The 21,061-nt window shown below is 34.9% G+C and overlaps 1 protein-coding gene across 10 annotated transcripts in view; it reads right to left on the bottom strand.

Moving 5' to 3' along the window:
- Positions 1 to 1,463: 1,463 nt before the first annotated feature.
- WWP1 (WW domain containing E3 ubiquitin protein ligase 1) overlaps positions 1,464 to 21,061 on the bottom strand; it is a 62,313-nt gene continuing 42,715 nt past the window's right edge. For 7 of the 10 annotated variants that reach the window (XM_080581654.1, XM_080581657.1, XM_080581660.1 and 4 more), the window contains 14 exons: positions 18,382 to 18,436; positions 18,186 to 18,270; positions 17,952 to 18,080; positions 16,789 to 16,861; positions 16,627 to 16,698; positions 15,502 to 15,590; positions 12,696 to 12,855; positions 10,150 to 10,283; positions 9,910 to 10,050; positions 8,453 to 8,573; positions 6,800 to 6,904; positions 5,387 to 5,483; positions 5,007 to 5,079; positions 1,464 to 3,598 (listed from right to left, as the gene is read on the bottom strand). In XM_080581654.1, coding sequence (XP_080437780.1) covers positions 3,499 to 3,598; positions 5,007 to 5,079; positions 5,387 to 5,483; positions 6,800 to 6,904; positions 8,453 to 8,573; positions 9,910 to 10,050; positions 10,150 to 10,283; positions 12,696 to 12,855; positions 15,502 to 15,590; positions 16,627 to 16,698; positions 16,789 to 16,861; positions 17,952 to 18,080; positions 18,186 to 18,270; positions 18,382 to 18,436 — 1,434 coding nt within the window. In that variant the 3' untranslated portion in view covers positions 1,464 to 3,498. Of the gene's footprint in view, positions 3,599 to 5,006; positions 5,080 to 5,386; positions 5,484 to 6,799; positions 6,905 to 8,452; positions 8,574 to 9,909; positions 10,051 to 10,149; positions 10,284 to 12,695; positions 12,856 to 15,501; positions 15,591 to 16,626; positions 16,699 to 16,788; positions 16,862 to 17,951; positions 18,081 to 18,185; positions 18,314 to 18,381; positions 18,437 to 21,061 lie in introns of all 10 variants that reach the window. The other 3 variants (XM_080581662.1, XM_080581655.1, XM_080581663.1) reach the window with 1 other exon arrangement.

Raw genomic sequence — 21,061 nt, 5'->3', positions numbered from 1 at the left:
AGCATTATTCTGTGTGGTGAAATAGCCTTCAAGAGTAATATACCATATGCTAACATTATTAGATACTGCTACAGTTTTCTGATTAAGGTTCATTACAGATTCTTCTATACAAGCAACCTCAATGCCAATACACTGAAATGGTGGTGTTTGACTTTGCAAGAAGTGCTGTGGTTTTGTAAAGCAGGGAAAACTTAAAAATCCTTTTACGACTGGCTGTAGCATTTGCAGGGAGAAAATTTCTATGAAATATGAAATTGTATTGTTCACATTTTGAGAGCATATAAATTCTGAGACTTTAGTGGCCAACCTTGCCCCAGACTCTGACAACAGGAGGAATGCGCATTCCCAGTACAGAAGGGCTCAAAAGGGCTGAGCACTACAGTTTTGCAGACCATTAAGGAGTAGTTTATTTGTAGAGAGAAAGTTAAACTTCTTGTTCATGCTATAATTTTAGCAGGAATTTTAACCAGAAGAAGAAATTAACCTAAGATCATAGGTTAGGACCATATAATGAAAAAACATACAGTAGTCAATAGTGCAAGGTATTGCCAATAGAAAGTCTAACAATCTAGAACAAATATAAATACCTAGCGTTTTACTATGAAAAGGATCTATAGGAGGATAGCAGGAATATGAAGGGCATAAATTGCTTAACTAACAAGCCAAGCTAATGGCTAGTCAGTTATTAAAAAAAAACACAGCTGAGAGTCAGTCTAATATTCTAATTCTAGTTTCAGGTGATGAAACTACTTAGAGGATTATCTTCTCCACTATATTAAAATAATTCCTACTTTTCTATTAGTATAGCACCAAAATGAAGTAACTAGTATTTCAAAATCCAGGGGTGGATGATGCATAGTGCTTCAGAGAGACTCTTGGACACTGAAATTATCTGCATGCCCAAAGCCACTTCTGGTAGCCTTGTTGCAGCAGCACTGTCTGTGCTTTTTCTGTTATAGACACCAGTACCTGCACAAAGGAAAGTGATCTGGGTACCAAGTGAAGATCAGTGGTTGTTTAGAAGAAAGCAGTTGCTGACTTCCTTGCAGGAAGAAAGGAACACACAGCACCTGTGAACTATAGCACAGCTCCCTCCAGTAGTATTTCCATGTCAGTGTCTGAGCCCAAGCCTTTGCTGCTTGCCTGCTCTTCAGATGCCTCTTCCTCCCTGGTCTAAGCGCAGCTGAACTATGGGCAACACAGATGGAAAAGAAATGGCAATGCAGTATTACTGGAAGTCTCAGCTCTGGATATCCAAGTTAACTGCATACACGTGCACAAGTACACAGATGGTTCTTTTGCTTCTTGAGCCATGCTTGTAGTGAGTCTTTGAAGCCAACTAATAGATCGTGCAGAGAAGGACACGGGGTTTTATTTTTCCCTTGCTCACTGTTACCCACATGAAAAATTAACAGTCACGAGACAGCTGAAGTTACCAAAGCAATAAAGCAACTACATTCTTGTGATGTGCTGTCTTTTTTATTATTATTATTCGCTTACTCACAGATTCACAAAGTTCAGCAGTTGGTAGTGGGTTACCAAGTCATTCATTAGTGCAAATTCATAAAGTTCAACGACATTTAGCCCTCTTAACTGTCTTTTAGGCGAGCCACACACACTTCTGTTGCCCTGCCTTTGGCTTTTTTTTTTTTTAAAGCTTCCTCCATTCTAACCAGCATAAACCATAATTTAGGTGGATTTACACTTGAAAGTAATATTTATGAAAATGGCTTTGCAGAAGATATTTGGTGTAGTATGAAAAACCTTCAAATGGCAGTTGTTGAACCTCTTATGGGAAGTTAACACAAGCTAGCAGTCTGTTGGGCCAGTTGCAGTACCGCTGCTATCAAGGTTCCGTACAGGTAACAGCTCCACAGCAAACTGTGCATTTGGAATACAAAGCCTCAGGAGAATCTGATATGTAGAAAAATAAAATTTTGGCAGAATTCAGTTGCTGTATTGGAAAGATAAAAGAACAGATATAGCTATTTTTTTTCTGCATGTACACTTTTAACAGTGCAATATGATATGTTACAGAAATGTTTTTAATCATAGTCTAAGAAATCATTTTCATGTGTGTACAAAATTCTGTATAAGTTAAATGTAATGGAATTTACAGTTAATATTAAAGCATAATACAAATGGTAATTTTAAACATTTTTACTCTATAATAGGGAAGCACAGTTTGCTAAAAAGTAGCATTTAATATAATTCACATGAATAAAGTGTGGTAACTTTTTTTAAATATCTTTGCAGTTCAGCAAATGCCCTCAACACCAAAAAAAATCACTTTTTATTACTGTGTACTTAGGAGAAACTTGGTCTACATAAAAGAATGACAGGCTTTAAACATAATTAATTCAGGTACATCTGAATTTCTACAGGAACTTAAGAGGAATAAGAGTATTTAATACTTTAAAATACTTTTAACTGTGCAAAGCTTATATAACTTTATTTTATTTGGGTTTACTAGATCCAATAACTGAAACTGAACATGAGCATAGAAAGCAGCAAAGTTCACATTACCTTTTGTAGACCCTTATAACTCAGTTTACATTAATATACTCTGTGAAGTTGTGAAAAGAATACAGATTGAAAAAGTAAAAAAAAAAAAAAAAAAAAAACAAAACACACACCTGTAAGACACCAGACCAAGGAGATAATGTGTAATAGTTTCTCTTTTATTATTATTTTTTTCTTTGAAGATTACCTAACATCCTCGTGGTAATAACCCAAGGTAATATGTAAACAAATTTCAATGCTGCTCAAATGAATTAAAATATTCTGTTCAGCTCCTACAATAAGTCAGAACAGTGGCACCAATTCCTTTCAACATTAAATCACGTTCAACTTATTGTACATGACTCTTGTGCAAGTAATAAAGGCTTTATTCATGACCTTGGCTACATCAGTGTAGTAGAGAGGGATATATCAGCTATTTACGTATTTAAAAAAATTAAACTGACAGAACATCGTATTCTGTCATCTCAAATACCAGCAGCATCTTTCTACATATTTAGGATACGTTTGGCCTAAGCCTTTAACACCTTTTAGAACAGCCATGCAATAAAACAAACTTGGAGATGTTTCTTAAGAGAGAACACAGAGCAGTTTAAACATTTTTCTAAATAATAAAGCCAAGATAAAGCAAATCCAGGCCCTTTTAAATGGCTGCAACTTTTCATACACTTAAAGCTCTATAAAACTAGAGCTTATTAGTATATATATTTATATTTTTAATATATATTTTAAATAAGTCTCTTGTCTGCTTTCAAAATTTATGAGGGATTTTTCTGGTCTTTTGGAAGGGCAATAAATAAAAGTAGAAAAGGCTGAACTGTTTTGCATATCTTTGTGGAAGAACGGAGAACAATTATACTTTTAGAGTTCCAGAAAGATCACTGTACAGAACAAAAAGCTTATATACAATTAAGTGTGCAATTTTAGTTGGCTGGGCCTTTTAATATGTAAGATCTTCTTTTAGACTAGAAGCCACTTCTACTCTTGACCAAATCCCTCTGTTTCTTCAATGGCAAAGAGCAGCTTCTCTTTCAGTTGTTCATAGCTTTTATAGGGTGGCAAATCCAAACGATTGAAACTGAGCAGAAAAAAAAAAAGAAAGAACTGTGTTAAGTTCATCTAAATCCCACACAGAATACTACAGAAATTGGCTTCCTTAGTAGAAGTTACAATGTTCTGATCTAACAATTAGAAATTAAGAAGAGTCAATCGGTGCGATATCATGACATTTCTGTGAACAGTAATAACAAAGTTTTAGAGCAATACTTCAAGAAACAAAAGGCTGGTATCACATCAGATAAACAGAATCTTTGAAGGCTAAAGTTCAAGATACAGAGAACTGTAATACTCAGGGAAATGTTCACCATGAAACTGAACATCATACTAATTTGATACATCTCCAAATTCCAGCAGAAGCATGAAAAAGAATAGTCTTCTTCCTGCACATGCCTAGAAATAGGTTTTATTTTTTCCTTCAGCTTTGCTCTAAAAGGCTTCTGCCACAATTCTGTTTCACTCTGTGTCTTACCCAAAGTTATCTTGGACAAAGAGGGATGTTTAATTTTTACACATACCACTTAAAAAAAAAAAGTGCAGAAAATGGTAAAACAGATGATTCCCTGCAGCACTTTAGAAGTATGGTGAATATTAATATCACCATACTTTAGGTGGTGATGGCATATCACCATCACTTAGGTTGGATATTAGAATAAATTTCTTTTCTGAAAGAATTGTGCAGCATTGGAATAGGAGTCACCATCCCTGGAGGTCTTCAAGAAACATGTAGATGTAGAACTTAGTAGCATGGCTCAGTGGTAGTCTTATCAGTACGAGGTTAACGGTTGGACAAGTTGATCTTAGAGGTCTTTTCCAACCTGAATGATTCTATGATTCTACGATCACAGGGTTGCCAAAGTAAGGCATGTTTCATTTGCACACAGTATATATAGGAAAGTGATCACTGTACCAGTTTGGAGTAATAGTCAAGACAAAAGTCTGAAGCCTAGCAGGAAAAGGGAGTGAGATCTGTAACAAGCAACTCAGCAAGGTAACTGACTCTTGGTTTGCATCACGGCCATCAACATTTCCTGTGATTTCTTTGACACTACTTTCTCCCATGACTGTATGTTGACCTTTTATAATGTTACAGTATAAAAAGCATCTCCAGTAACTGTATAAACCTGATATCAACATGACTTTTGTTCGGTTATTTAGTATTATTTAAAATGAAGAAACACCTCACAGTTCTATATGAGGACATTAGACTTCTGCTAGATCTGAGAGTGACAAATGGCGTACAATGCAGTAGCAAAATTTAAGAGTAAGGGAACCAGGAGAGTTTTCAATGCTGGCATGTTAGAGCAATCAAAGAAGCTGAAGCTGAAGATAAATAACAGATTCAAATTAGATTTCATTTGATTTGTTAAATGCAAGACCAGAACAGAGAATCACTAAAGGGTACAGAAAGTTTACATGTAAGAACTTACCAAGTGTGACTTCTTGGTAACCACGTTTCCTTACCAACTTTTTCAATGCAGAATTTCTGAGGACCATTACTTCCTAGAAAAGAGGATTAAAAGAAGTGCAATCTGTTCCTCTGAAATAGTACTCAAGATATATGTATGACATAAGACAATTCAGATAGAGCAGACAGAGCTTATTGTCACATGAATGTGAACACACTGCTAATAGAAACAAGCTAGTTTCCCTAATCATTTATAAGTTATTCATCAGGATTTCTGATATAAAAAGCCCTTCTAGAATCAAGGTGATGTACATGAAGTACCCGGCATCTGTACACTTACAGCATGATTGATTTGCAAATGGAACAGTAACGGTCTAAAAATTTTAGTCATCTTCCACTTACCCATAAGTTCAGCAAATCCACCCAGAGGTAATCGACAAGTGCCAGTGACAAACTGCAGAAGTCTCATGCGAACCTCATTGTCTGTCTCTTTTACAAACTAGGCATAGAAATTCAAATTACTTAATAAAAATCTTGGACATAGCTGGAGAAAAAACAAAAATCTACAAGATCATTGAAAATGTGTAATTCCATTTTAAAAGACACCTTGAGAAGAGTTCATCTTTCTTGATTTCAGCAAACTGAAGGTGGGGGAAGAAGACAGCGATTTCAGATTACATGCACTACTGACTTACAACATGAAAGCTGGCACCAGCTATCAGCAAATAAGAATCTTTATTTTATTCTACACTAAAATATAAAACATGCTAATACTTTATATGAGGACTACTGCCATTTTGATTAAACATGGCAACAGTCTAGTCACAGACTCTGGGTATTTCAAGACTTTTAAGTATTCCCTGCATGTCTTTTAAGTATTCCCTGCATGTGGCAGTCTCAGTGAGAAAGAACACCATCCTTAACAGCTATAGCACTTTGTATGGAAATTTACTGGGAAGGTGAAGAGGAAGGAAAGAGAGGCGAAACTATCTCAATTTGAGAGGGGGGATCAATACAGCTAGTATTTTTACTCAAAAACATGGATAAGAAAATGAGTATTTGTGCTGTGTAAATGCTGAAACCATATTCAAGTTGCTTGAACTTCTGATTAAGAAGCTTATTACTGAAAGAATCTTAATTATTTTTTTCTGAGAAATCCTATCATGAGATCTTACATTACTGATCATGCAGAGAAGATAGGAAATAATTGATTTGCATAATTTTTTACAGTAACTTTGTCAAAAGCATCCCTAAAATCATGATTTATCATGAGATGGGAAATGCCCCCTTGCGACTTCTCTTAAGGGAAATTCATAGCAACTGGGAGGGAGCCTGTTGGGTTTTTTTGTTTGTTTCTTTTTCTGGAACTAATTCTTCGCCAACTCCATTAAGATGCAAGTTATAATCAGTCAGTACTAGACTGGCACAATATGACAATTATCATAAATAGTATGTGGCATTTCAGATGTACATATGTAATACAGAGAAGGACATTAGAAGGTATATATCACTGCTAACAATGCAAAAAAGCTCGACTGTAATATAATATATAATATGTAATATGTAATATATAGCAGTAAGAAGGACAAGATAGATAAAAAAAAGTATTTGATTCAGCTATCCACGTATGATGCAGGTATCTCCCTGCCATTTCCCACCCTACAGTATGTTCCCCAAGAATTCCTCCTTTCCTTCTCTGAAAAGAAAAAAAGGAGTAAGAGCGAGACTTCAGAGAGATGGCATCTCTCCGCTCCATGTGTCATTTGTGTAAGAAAATAGAACAAAACCCCAAAGAAATTTTACTGATTGATATACCTGCCAAAACCATATGATCTGCTTGCTGTTCCTTGTATAATGACGATAAACAGTGTTCCTTTGCCAGTCTGCTAAATCAACCTCTTGCATACCACAGAGCATAACCTAGAAAAGAGAATTAATATACCTATCTATACACTTAAATTACAATTTTATTTTGTATATTGTATGAGACATGCTAACAAAAATGGAGGTTCTTGTTCCAAACAAAGGACTGGGGGCTTATAAAAAAGATGGAGAGCAATTTTTTCTCAGGCAGATAATGATAGTACAAGGGGGAATGGTTTTAAACTAAAAGAGGAGAGTTAGATTTGATGTTAGGAGGAAATTCTTCACTCAGAGCGTGGTGAGGCACTGGCACAGGTTGCCCAGAGAAGCTGTGGATGCCCCATCCCTGGAGGTGTTCAAGGCCAGGTTGGATGGGGCTGTGAGCAACCTGGTCTGGTGGCTGGTGTCCTGGCAGGGGGGTTGCAACAGGATGATCTTTAAAATCCCTTCTAGCACAAGCAAGCCAGTCTATGATTGTATGTCTGGCTTTTTTCTTTTTTTTTTTTTCCATTTTACGCTACAATCAGATTATTTTAAGTTTACAGAACTCCAAAATTGTTTATGTTCTTAAGTGTTCTAAAAGCCAGCATACCAGAAGAAATTAAGTTTCTTCTGACTAATAATTCAATAATAGAAGCTACAACCTTTCCCATGAAAGGAAGTTTTATATTAAGGAGGATATTATCTTTTCCATTAAAACCTTGCCTCATATTCCAAGATGATGATGATGATAACATTGCTGCTACTGCTAGTAAAGATAAAATACACTGTGAAGGGCAAGTTTGCAAAATATTTACCAATAGAAGCAATAAAAGCTGAACATGCTAACAGCAAAGCCTCCTAAAAACTGAACAGTAAGGTAACTAATATAAAATAGATCTAAGCCCTTTTTAGGGAATACTCCCATTTAACTTAAACTGCTAACAGAACACTGCTCATTATATACGGGCATCTTTGTCTGGTCTCTCAGAAATAAATAAACCTACCCCTACAAAACCTTTTGTCCTTGCTCCAAACCACAACCCCAACAGTAAGAGCAAAGGTCAGGCAGAGGTTAATTAAACATGGTGCATGCAACTAATACTTGTTATTAGCCTTTAGGTTATATACTGAAGATCTAGAAAATTTAATATTGAACCTTGTTCGTTGCTACAGCTTTCAGTCCTGAGTGTCCTGAACCCTAGAACCTACCCTAGATTATGTACATGAAACTCAGCAACCAACATACACCAGAATCAATTCCTGTACCAACTGTTAAAAAGGCAATTCTACTCACTTACTACAGAGAAAGAAATTTTCTAAAACTAACTCATCAATCTGTTATCTCATATTGTGTTTCTTTCATAGAAGCTTGCAAAACACAATTCAAAACTGAAGATGTAATCTAAAATTCACATCTACTGGACTACTCAAAACACAGATGCAATAGAGATACTGGCTTGCCATTGTGATTTACCCCCACACCTCTCCCATTAAATTCTCCATGTTCCACAAGCTCTCAAACGTAGTATGAGACAGATGAGAGATTCAAGCTGGCCTATCCACGTAGTCATTACATATGTATTACCTTTGCAAAATGTAAAAATGTTGAAAAGAAAGCCTCACCTCCAGCTCCTTTTCATCAAAGTAATGTAGCCACTGTAGAGGAACAACTTCGTTAAAACCATCAAGAAAAGCTTTGGTTTGTTCTCTAACTCCCCGAGAAAACCGCCACTCAGCCATTAGCCTGGGATGGAAGAAAACAAATGTAAATTAAACATCAGTTAGCACTCAACATAAAGGAGTTCAAACATGCATGATTACGTATGCAGTCCGGTGAGGTAAAATTCCCTCAAATTTTGCTTTCTTACACTGCATGATTCCATAGACTATAAAGGACTTAGCATACTCATATTATTAAAATCTTCAAACACAAATGACGGTAACGATAGCAGGATGTATTTAGGTTACTATTCCAGTTTAAAAAAAATGAAAATATTATAAACCTTTCACTCATCTAAATTGAGCAGTTTTTTCATGACAAAGATGGTACTTGGGCCTTATGATTTGTTACTGGAAAAAATTGCTTTAGCTTAAAAAGCTCATAGTCCTAGCATTTCAAAAGAAAAGAACAATTTCCACCAATTTAAAATATTTGTGTAGGCAGAGAACAGTAAGAAATACCGCTGCTTAGAATATCTATAACTACAGTTGTCCGATACTTCCAGCATAAGATTATTTCAGACTTCAACAAGGAGCAGTCATTTTCTACTCTGAACATCTGATTTATGCTACGATTCAGAGGAAGGAAAAGGTAATGCATTTTTTTTAAGTTTCTACTACAACGGTCAAGCCATTTCTGAATATTAAAGAAGTGGCAGTAAATATAGTAAAAATGCATACTAAAGAAACTATTTCACTGCAAAACTAAAGACTGCTAATTTAAAGTGGGAACTGTATATGCAGCATGGAACATACGCTGTATAATTGAAGAGGATCTCTGTACATGTGCTTTTGAGATCACTCTGAATAGCTGGATCAGAAATACAGGTTCAGAAAGAAGGCAGTTGTAAGGATTAGGAGGGAAGCAGGAAAGAGCAGTACAGCAAAACAAAGAAAAAAACAGTTTAAGTCACACCACATTATTCACGATTCTGAATTTCAGATACCACAGTGACAGCCAAGTACTAAACAATTTTGAAATCATCTGTCAAATACATCTTCCCTCTATCTGGATTTGTTACCTACTTACTTAAAATAGGTTTGCTCATTTTCAGTGCCAGCTGTTTTCTCATTGTGCATGTAATAACACAGATCCTCATCTCTCTAACGGGTCTTTTAACGTCTTTCCTTTTTTTCCCTTTTTTTTTTTTTTTTGGCAGGGGGTATGGTAGCATGGAGGGTAGAAGGAGGGGAGGGAAGAGAAAAAGGAAAGAGCAAAATCTACCAAGATACCATTTCAATAATAGTCCCAAGAATTATATAATGATTGAAAAGGAAAAAATATATATATACACACAGTAAAGAAAGACTAGAGCAACGGAAGTAACATGAAATACTTTTCAACATCTATGCCTTCCTACCCAATATATTCTTCTTTGTTCTCTTCAGTTACCAAGATATTTGAACCTCCTGATTTCAGCTCATGTGAGGTTACTTTTCCTAAGAGCTCCATATCCACACAGAAATACATTTCCAAGTTACACTCTTCAATGTTATTATCTCTGAGGGAATGAAAAAAAAAAGAAAAAAAATAAAAAAAATTACAATGGAGACTAAAACAGAAAAATTTATAAAACTTCAGGAAAAAGAAAACTACAAACCTTATCCAAATCAGGGAGTTGTAAAATTCAGTATCAATAGATTCTAGATCCTTAATAGTAAGTTTCTTGCTCAGCATTCGTTTGTAGAAAGGCAGAGAAAAACCAGTGTCAATAAATTTCCCATGAAACAATGCCTGTTGAACAGAAAAAAAAGTCTGTTTGACTTTTATTGAATTGCTAAATTTACTTTTCCTTTCTCCTTCAAATAATAAAAAAAAAATAGCAGTAGCAGCTTGGTACTTAAAAAGAACAAACCACTACATTTAGTGAGAAGACATAAATATGATTATGAGAACATACATAAAATATATAAAAATATAATATGATTATACATATGGCAAAGTTTATCCAAACATATGTTGTCACTATGATTTAGATTTCCTTTGATGAAAAAAAATTTCTCATAAAGAATACAGCCTATGAAAAGAGGAAATTACTAACTTTCCTCTTTATTATGTGGGTTGGTATGTGTGCCAAGTGTTATTTGATCTTACTTGAGCATATTATTTGAGCTTACATGAGTACTACTGACCTTTTTCACTACATGCATAAATCCTGCAAAACCATCCTTTATTCAATGCTACTGCAGCTTGTAAAACAATTTAAAGAGCAAACACAGAAAGTTTCTAAAACAGCTTTTGGAATCACATTCTTTATAGGTAACAGAACTAGAAATGATATTTTCTTCTATACCAAAAATCAAACTGAAAAACAAAAAGTCACACTTGTCTCACCCCTCACACACAAAGGGTGTGATCTAGTTTGCAGTCCTGAAACATAATACTATGCGTGCATGCACTCACAGAGTATTAGCCTTTATACAGACTCAGTGCTTCTGAAAGCTAATAGAGCACAGCTACTACTGTGCAAACATTAGTTTTCCTCATCCTTATCCAGTTTGTCTTCACTAAAATACCTCTTAAAAATCATTCGAAACATAAGCCACAATATTGCATTTATTGCTCGTCTCTCCCTACACCTAAATTCCATCAGCAGAAAAGCCAGTGTAACAGTCCATTTTGTCCAGAAAAAGGCAATGCTCCTTTCCCCCCCACACACACATTCCAATTTCCCTTCTCCAGATTACGCTAGCATGCATTTTCTTCTGCTTTAGGAGAGATTAAAAAGCTTCCCTTGAAGGCCTTTATTTGGTTACTTATTTTTAAACTAGTCTAGAATTCTCACAGGAGAGTGAACTGATAGAAAGAGACACATTAAATGCTGAGTGTGGCATCCAGCCATATGACTTCCTGTTTTTTTTTTTTTGCAGAAGTAGGCTCTTAAATCATCTCATTTAATAGCTACAGTAATCTTAGAGCAAAACATAAGTTGAAACAGTTAATCCCATTTAACAGCTTTTTGTTATAGAGCAACACAATTAATAGAGTACACAAAGTAATATAAGATATGCATTCTTCCATTTAACCCAGTTTCAGATGAAAATGTCTATGGTTATTTCAATACCTCTGTGGCATTATAGCTTCCTGAGGGTTCTAAAACGAATAAAAAGGCAGCCTATTAAAAGTGTTAGCACAATGAAACCAATTTCCATGGCAGCACAGAAATGGGGAACCTGGCCATAAGATCTTCGAAATTGAAGGTGTTACCATCAAAACAAAACAAACTTATGTGTCAAGAAGAAACTACAACAAAAGCAAAACAAAAACAAACACCCCCAACCTAACTTGTCTTAACTCTGAAAGTATTTTTCCAGTTACACTTCACTCACACTTGTTCTGATTTCATGCAAAAAGCCTGAGCAACAGGAAAAGACAACAGTATCTTCAATATGCCTATGGCAGAGGGGTTTGAATAAGATGATCTTTGAGGTTCCTTCCAACCCAAGCCGCTCTATGAAATCTGAAAAAAAAAACAACCCTTATCTACTCTTTTTGGTGTCACTATTCACCATTTCTGGGAAGCCCCTGGGGATTACCTGTAGACATCATGATGATCACATAGAAAGAAGATTGTATCACTAGATGGAAGGAAAGAAATGTGCCGTGGTATAGCAAGACACACAGACACTTGGCTCAGTGATACCAGAAGAAGAAATGATACAATATGCCTCTTCAGTTTTCAGTTTACGAGAAACGTGATGGCAGTGAATCAGGATGCTATCAGCTCCCTGCAAGCTTCTGCTCTCCCCAGTATGAGACCTTTGTATCCAAATAAGTATGTTTCATTTAAGGCTCACTGTACTGCAAAGCATTTCTAACTGAAGAGCCTTTTTAAGGAAAATACTAGTCACATTTTTCAGAGCATCAATATTCATACAATCAAACAACAGTCTGCATGAACTACACACAACTAATTGATAACAATAAAATGTTATATTGAATGTCATATTCTCTTGTATCACCACCCCAGGAAAATTCAGTGGTTAAGAGACTTAACTCTCAGGAAATGTTTTGGGTCAATAACCTTACATGCCTTAATCTTCCATTTCCTTGGATTAATATAACCTTTAAAAAACAGAAAAACAAATACTATTCAGGAATAAATGTACAGCTACAGCAAAAAATAACCTTAAAAATCTAACCTACCATGGCAATAAAGCGCCCAATGAAACAGAAATATGAAAGATGGTCAGGATTGATTGTTGATGCTGGATTGATCTGCAGGCAATAGTTGCTCTTGCCAGCATATTCAAATAGGCAGTACATAGGGTTCAGTACTTCATGGGAAAGCAAGAAAAACCATTCTCTAAGGAAAGAAAAACATTTGTACACATAAAAAGCATCAGATACAAATGTTTATCACCATTACCCTTAGGTAAATTAGCAAAACGGTCATATGCAAATTTAGAAAAATTATATAAACAGAGCTGTATTACAATCACAGAAAAGATAAGGCATTATACACTTCTTAAATATAAAAGAAATCCATAATTAAAATCTATAAAGTTACACAGTCACAGTTTCCAAAGTTTATAAATGACTTGTCACCTTGAACACTCTCATCGATAGGTTTTAGCTGCACACTGGTAACTTTTTTGCTTACAGAATCCTTGCCTCAACCAGTACACACAATTTATCCTCATTATGCCTGCTTTTACTGCATACAACTCGAATTTCTATTCAAAAAAATATAAACAACCTAGGTAAAATAAAAACAAAACACCATATTTCCTTTCCCAATCTGACAGCAGAACATATACCAAGTTACAGCAATTTAACAAATTATCATGCATCAGTTAAGCCAATAGGACACAACAATGTGAAAATACGTTTTTGTTGAGGTTTAACTAATCCATTTTATTCACCGGTTTCGTATCTTTCAACTCAACTGACCTGAAATTATAATAGAATCTGGTATTTCAGTGTCAGGATAGCTGATTTTTAGAATACTTGTCACTTTATAGCATTTTTAATATAACCAAGTACTGTAGCTGTTGTCATATGTACTTAGGAATTTTAGTATCAGACCCTAAATGCTTGAAACTGAATAACCAGGCCTAGGGGAAAGCTGCAAAAACTCTGAAGTCTGTCCTGTAATAATGGCAGGAACAGAATTATATTCTGAATGCCCTTCAGCTGTCACATTTAACAGATATCTTTTCTATCCCTACATTTACATTTACATCAGGGAATAAAAATGAGAAACCTACAGGGGTGTTTCTCGTAACAGTTCTATGAAACTCAAGTCATGGATCGTGACTTGCTACTGTATGCTTCCAACCCAAAGGCCATTTAGAAAGAAAAAAAAATAAAGAAACAGAGAAAGGCAGCTAGGATACCATTACCCTATTGAGTTTTGTGCATCTTTTAATAAGCACAAGAATTCTATGCAAGTTTTGTACTGAGGCAATTATATTAACTTTGTATAGCAATATCGAATTTAATAAGCATTTAAATTAGATCAAAGCCAGATAGCACGGGAGGATTCAAAGAACTTAGTCATCAGCAAGAAGTTCATAGAAGCAATATATTTTTCATGTTAACAGCCAGAACTAGCCACAGTATAAAGTATCAGGTTGGTCCTGCTAAACAGAAGGTAAACATCTGGAGGGAACACACAGAGTTTAGCCTGCTAAGAGACAAGATGATAAATCAGGTGCATCAGCTTTCTATATTTGTATTAACGCAGTATTACATTAGCAAGTCAGTACACACACTCAGTATCACTTAAGAATTCTCAGCTAAATTACAATAAGATCCTTGATGTTTCTTCGTTTCACATTCAAAATCTTGGGTAAAACTTACTACTAAAACTATGAAAGTATACTACTTTTTTTTTTTTTTTTTTAATATTCTGCTATCTGTTGTGACTAATACTCTTCAGTTAAATTATTCTAACATTACTTCTCTGGAAAACATTGTTTCTCTGGAACAGATTACTTGAACTCTCCTGGTTCCCATCTTACGCCTAAAGTCAACATGATAGGAACACCAAACAAAACAAAACAAAAGCATGCAAAGCAAAAAGCGCTGTCTACCCAAAAAGCCTATGCACTATTGTAATTCAGAAGCATAAGTACCCACTAATCCAAAGAAGCTCAAACATCGGAAGCAGATTTCCTTACTTGAAAATGCTATTCATTTTAACTGAACTTAATTTTAACAGTAATCTACATAAAAACAGAACAAAACCAGTACAGAACATGTTTACATTTAAAACAAACAAACAAACAAAAAGGAAAGTTCACCTATGGCTATGTCTAGTTCCATGGATCTGCAGTAGTACTGAAATTTTTATCCAAAAGGTAACATTTCAGTCAAGTAATTCGCAGCAGTAACGAGTGGTCGGTTATCCTCTATATGGAGAACAGAACACACTTTGTCTATGATTTTCCTGTTACACCTTTTTTCTACACTTCAGATTCTATAAAAACTTGTGCTCTAGTTGTTGCACATTCCTGTACAGCCTACACAGTTCCCTACTGTTACCTTATTCCTACACTACTCTCTTCTTGTTTACGTCTTGTCTGCTTGTATCAGCCCCAATCTGGTATTTTCTTGTTTAACTTTCTCTAAGTAACCAAAATAATTTATTTTTCCACTATCTCAATTTCCAAGATGAACTGTCTGGTAGAAACTTCCTGAAATAATTCAGTCAAGAGCAATTAATTGGCATTAAAAAAAAAAAGAAAAAAAAAGAAGCCAATTTAAGCATCAGTCTTTGTCAAAGAACTTAACAACTGAGACCATAGTTTTTCTAACACAAGGTCATAACCCGTAATATTGCCAGTGCTGCCAGTTTTACCTCCTTAATACATTATCGTGAGCTAAAGAAGTAACCAGGGTGACACTGCAAAAGCAAGCAGTTACTTGGCTAACAGAATGACATTAGAAATCAAGGTTAGAGTGCTAATAAAAACCAAACACCTATGTTAAATAAATCTTCTTTTACCTTGCCAAGCCACCATAATCCAGTCCTTCTTCTCCTCTGAATATAACATATAATCTTCTCCTCAAATCATAGGGTTTTAATGCCATAATCTATTAAAAGAATCAAAATTTGTAATAAACTATAGACGATACACTTTCAATGCAACTGCTCCTTCAAATTCAGATTTTATTTAATTGATACAGATATCCCACATATGCCAAATGTTTACACAGATGTGAAAAGCAATTAGCTCAACTCATGAAACATTGAATCAATGAACTGAATACAAAAAATACCAACTCTGACTCAAAATTAGCAGCACACTGCTGGCAAGTAGGGGAAATTATCACTAAATGGTTGCCCTGTTCTTATACTCTTACAAAGGTATACATTACCAGCCACTCCCAAAGGAAAATGGCCTAAAAGGCTTTTCATCTGACATATTACAAATTTTTGGTTTTAGACAAGTAACATGATTTCCTCTAATCCAAAATAAGCGTACTGCTCCCATTAATAATATACTGCTTGGTTATGGAGAATCCTTCTCAAGACGTTTCGAAGGAACAAATACAATAAGCATTTTGATTGTTACGAAGAAAAAAGGAGGGAACATATACTGGCTACAGATTGAAGCTCAATATAAGCATCAATTACACAGATTTAACCTTTGAAGGGCAAAGCAGAGCACCAGTTTTAATTGGAGAAGATAAACATTTTGTAATGTATACATATACACATGAAAAAAAGAGAAAAGCAAATATGATGTGCTTAGGTTAATATGGTACGCGATGTGGTTCAGTTTTGGAAATCTTTACCACAGGCTGCAGTAGATGTAAAAAAGTTAACAAGAAAAGCACAGACAAGGTCACAAAACAGAAATCCACTGATGATTATTAAATAGCCAGAAACCACACACCCAGTTCAGAAAACATCTGAATTGTAAACAGTTGGGAGCTAAAAATTATTTGTTAAAGTTAACATATACATTACTTCTTTTCTTACAGTCCTCCCTAAAACCCCACCTTTGGCTAATACCAGAGGAAGATTACTGTGCTTGAAGGACTGTTAGTCTGAACTAGGTATGGCTATTTTTGTTCTTATGTTTTTTCTGAATAAACATAAAGACAACAATTTTTGCAGCCTTACTTGCTGGAAGGAATCCTCAAACAAAGTCTGTCTGGATACATTGATTTTCACATGGCTTGGCAGTGCATTCGACTGTAATCATAAGGTAATAATGTTAAAAGGCAGAAACTATAACTGTAAATTCAAATACTTTCAAAAAGTAAACAATTACTTAATCAGTACCTGACACAAGTAACGGAAATGAGCAAGTTTCCACCTAAAGCTACGCTCGTAAGCAATCTGTGGCCCTTTATTTCTGTAAGGGAATATATTTGAGATGCATTAAATACACAGACGTCAAACAGCACATTCAACACTAAACAACCGCTTGCAGATTTCAATAATACATTAAAAACTGTGATCATAAGACACAATCACAAATGGAAATTCTTAATATATGCCCTGACTTCTTTTTTATATAGCTTTCCAAGGAAACAAAAAGCAGCTGATGGTTCAGTTGACCAGTCTTCCATTCGTTGGCTGTGCAACACACACCTATTTTGTTGTTGTTACTAAAGACAATAGCCAATTTACCAAATTTGGAAAAAAGGTAGAGATTTTGAGGATTTCAAATTCCTATCAATTTTGTAAAAATTAGAAGACAGCTAAAGGAAAGACACCTAAAAGGAAAGACAGCTGAAGTGAAAGACTGCAGTATGATCTCAGTCACATCATAGTCACCAAAGATCAACAAAAAATCAAGGATCAACAACGAAGGCTTCAGGTGCTTGCGAACTATGAAGAAATTTATGGAACACTAATCTATAGGCTCTTGGAAAAAGAAGACATCAACACATCAAAGGTAAATCCAGTAAGCTCTACACAAAACATTAAGACAGCTACCCATCAGTTGGGTCAATGCTTCTGACTAACCAATTGAAAAAAAAAAAAAAAAGAAAAAAAAGAAGGTTTGCATGTAAAATGTGGAGAAGTATTCAGAATTAGCTTGCTTAGGCATTAATATTGCCACAGAATATATAACTATAAGCAATACTCCTAACAATCATTTCCTGCTTCCTTTAAAAATTTGTCTATTAGTTGTATTGGTTGAATTTAGAAGTTTACCTTATTTCCCCTCTCAATTTATAGTGCCAATACAATCTTGTTATCTGAACAGTGTATAAATAAAAACCATTTAACATTACAGCATTACAGCACTACGGTGAAGTGTGGCATAGAAAAAAATGACAATTAAAGGTTAAAAATTGATTTACAGGACAATGATTTGCTCTCAATTTACTGCTCAACTCTAGCTAAACATAGATTGTTTTCCCATATGAGAAGAACTTCATCATTAAACTGTAACAAGTTAAAACAGTAAAGACTACGCTTAATTTCTCACTTACACAGAAGACTTCCCGGTACGAGGATCGTTGAAGGTGGTGGTTCTAGTATTGTGATCAACGAAGTATCGCACACCTTCTCTAGTATATCTGATTTCCCAGCCCTCTGGAAGCGGGTCCTCATTTTGTAAACTGCAGAAAAAAATTGCAGAGAGTACTTTTTCCCCCCACGTCATGACATTTAAAATAACAGTTAAGCAAGATCTTTTTATCTGTGCAGTCAATTTACACACCTACCCTTGAGTTCGAGGGTCTTCCCATTGTGTTGTCTTTGTGTTATGATTTACAAAATACACCCTATCATTTGAATCCACTCTCCTTTCTATGGGAAAAAAGAAAAAAAGGCAAACAAAACCAAAAATAAACTATACAACAATTGCATTCCAAATTTCTTTAACTGTTCTTTCCTGAAATCAACAGCTTATTAACTTACCCCAGCCTGGTGGCAAAGGCCCAAGTGGATCATTTTCTGCTGATAACATTGAAGCCTATTTATAAACAAGAGGACATTCAGTTAGGCAAGTATTATTCACCTTTCTTTCCCATAATGTGTTTCAAGATTACCATGAGTTCTGAAGACTGTGCATTCTGAACACCATGCCATTTTTAGTCTGTTTTTACGGAAAAGCATAATTACGTGATAATATATGACTTGTGCACTTGCCTCCACTGTTTCCAATGCCACATACCATCCCTTCCCTTCCTAGAGAAAACCTGAGAGAGCCAGTGATCTTGAAGATGTACAGTTCACAACAGTTTTATGAAAACACATATAAGCAGTGCTTCTTGTTTAAGAATATGCTTTACCATTAATTAACATTTGAAATTAAGTGTGAAAGCACAATGACTACTGCCAATATAGGGGGTTTTTTGGTTCCTTAATAGCAGATGTCTTTTCTGGGTGTTTAGCTGTTTTCAAACTTTGTTTTTCTTTGGAAAAACAGTCGCATTCCATTAAAGTGTTCAGATGTTTAAAATTATACTAACATACAGTAAGGTTAAAAGGGGAAAAATAATTATTTTTTTTAAAGATCAAATTATTATGAAAAACTATGCTAAACTTCTAATAAACTGTAACCTTGCAAAAGTCTCCCAGTAGCTCCCAGGAATATAAAGTAAGGAATAAAGAGAATATAAAAGGCAGAAATCCCTCAGACTGCAGGATCCATGCTCTAACTCATAATCAAAAGCATCACCCCCTATAACTTTTTGGATGGAAGATTCACCTATATAGTTACGTGTTACTGTTCTTTTGTGCACAATTAAATTTTGGTAAGTGGAAACCAATCTACGTTTTCCAAAGGGTATCTTAAGGATCACCTTACTGCTAACACTGCTTTGGTTTTCAATAGCATTAGCAATACAAAAATCTCAAATCCATTTAAGAGTTTACAAACACCAAATTCAGGCAAGAAAAGCTACAGTATTTTTCATGTTTTCCTGTGAAATATAAACAGAGCAAGGATCAGGAGAAAATGCAATGGATCAAGATCAGGCTCTCTTCACATTAGATGTGAAGAGAGAATTACCACCATCTCATCAACAAACACACTTAGCCTTTTCTGCTTTTGGAATCTATACAGTCACAATGGCCCTATAACCAAAGACGTCTCTGTGGTGAGTATAGGAAGAATAGCACAGAACAAAAAATGCTATCTGCCAAAGATGTGAATGGTGGTATGATTCAGAGTTTTCTGATCTTCATAATAGGCCCAAAGGTTTATATGTCGCTGCTGGCTAATGCACACTTACAGAACAAACTGTAACGCTAGGCAGTGGCCCCATTTCAATGAGCCACATTCAATAACAAAAGCAGCACAGTATATTAACCCACGTAAAGCATTCATTAATATGTCACATTATTTCTAGTATCTAGTCTCTCTCTGATCTAATTCATATTTCTACATGGTACGGCACTATATGCTGCATATTAAAACTAAGATGTTAAAATAGTAAACAAGCAGTGTCTTGTATTCTGATTTAATAATGAACGTCCATCCTTAGAAAACAGTCAATGACATTCAAAGATACTTTTACACATCAGCATGCTTTGAGCTTTCAAATGGATATGAGGTAACCATCTGCAGGATGAAGAAGGCTGTTCTATCTAGCTAACACTATGTTTATAAGTAAACAGACCATAACATTCAAATGTTTCTAACAGCTATCATTTAGTACTTGTACAATAAGTGAGTGGCGTTTTTTAAAGAAAGTTATGTTAGTTTTCCCAAGCTTTTTTTTTTTTTTAAACACCTACTTTGGATAGGTATTCATTTTATGTAAGTATTTTCCCACATACGGATATTTCTTCCTTTTTTTTTTGTTTAGTTCATTTGAATGCATATAGTTGCAGGATGTTAAATGTATCAAAAATCAGTAACTTCAGCAAATTACACTGCAACTAGTAACTAGTTATGTGCCTATTAAGAGATAAAAACTTGAAGCAAGAAGTCTGAAGCAACTTCTCTCGTATTAAATATCTTGAAATATCTAAGTAGTCTTTCCAGGTAGAGCTACTCTACAACTGGGTGCAAGTAACAATGGATTTGGACAAGGATAAACTAATACTAAGTCTGTAAGTAGTAATACAAGCACTGCTACATTCCATAAAATAGACGATAAAAAAAACAAAAGGACTACCTACTGTTACGACAACACAACAAAAGAGAATGAAGCTAGAAAGAAATGCATATAAATCAAAAGCAAGATAATTCAAGTCCCCAGTTTGAGAGAAGTACCACTGAGAAGAACATAATAGAAAAAGTAAAAGTAATTATAATAACTATACTCTATCCACTTTAATTTCTTCATACGGTTTAGCTTTGACCATTCAAGGTAGCTGAAATATTCAATTATTTATTAAGAGGATTAATTCACTTCTTTTTCCAAAAAATACATTATAATCTCACTTTCTCACTTATAAACTGCTATATAGGCAGAGCTCTGATGCGTCACCAGAGGAAGTTACCTGTGGTTTGACCACAACAATTCTAAAAGAAATGTATACAGCAGCACTTAAATTAAAAAAATAACAACAAAAAACCTGAATTCACATTCTCTTCAACATCATTTCAATTTTTCTTCCCCCCCAAAATTTGAGGTTTGGGTATGCA

Source organism: Anser brachyrhynchus (assembly GCF_964034855.1).
Source record: "Anser brachyrhynchus genome assembly, chromosome: 2".
Classification (NCBI taxonomy): domain Eukaryota; kingdom Metazoa; phylum Chordata; class Aves; order Anseriformes; family Anatidae; genus Anser; species Anser brachyrhynchus.
This window is presented reverse-complemented; position numbering and strand designations above follow the sequence as displayed.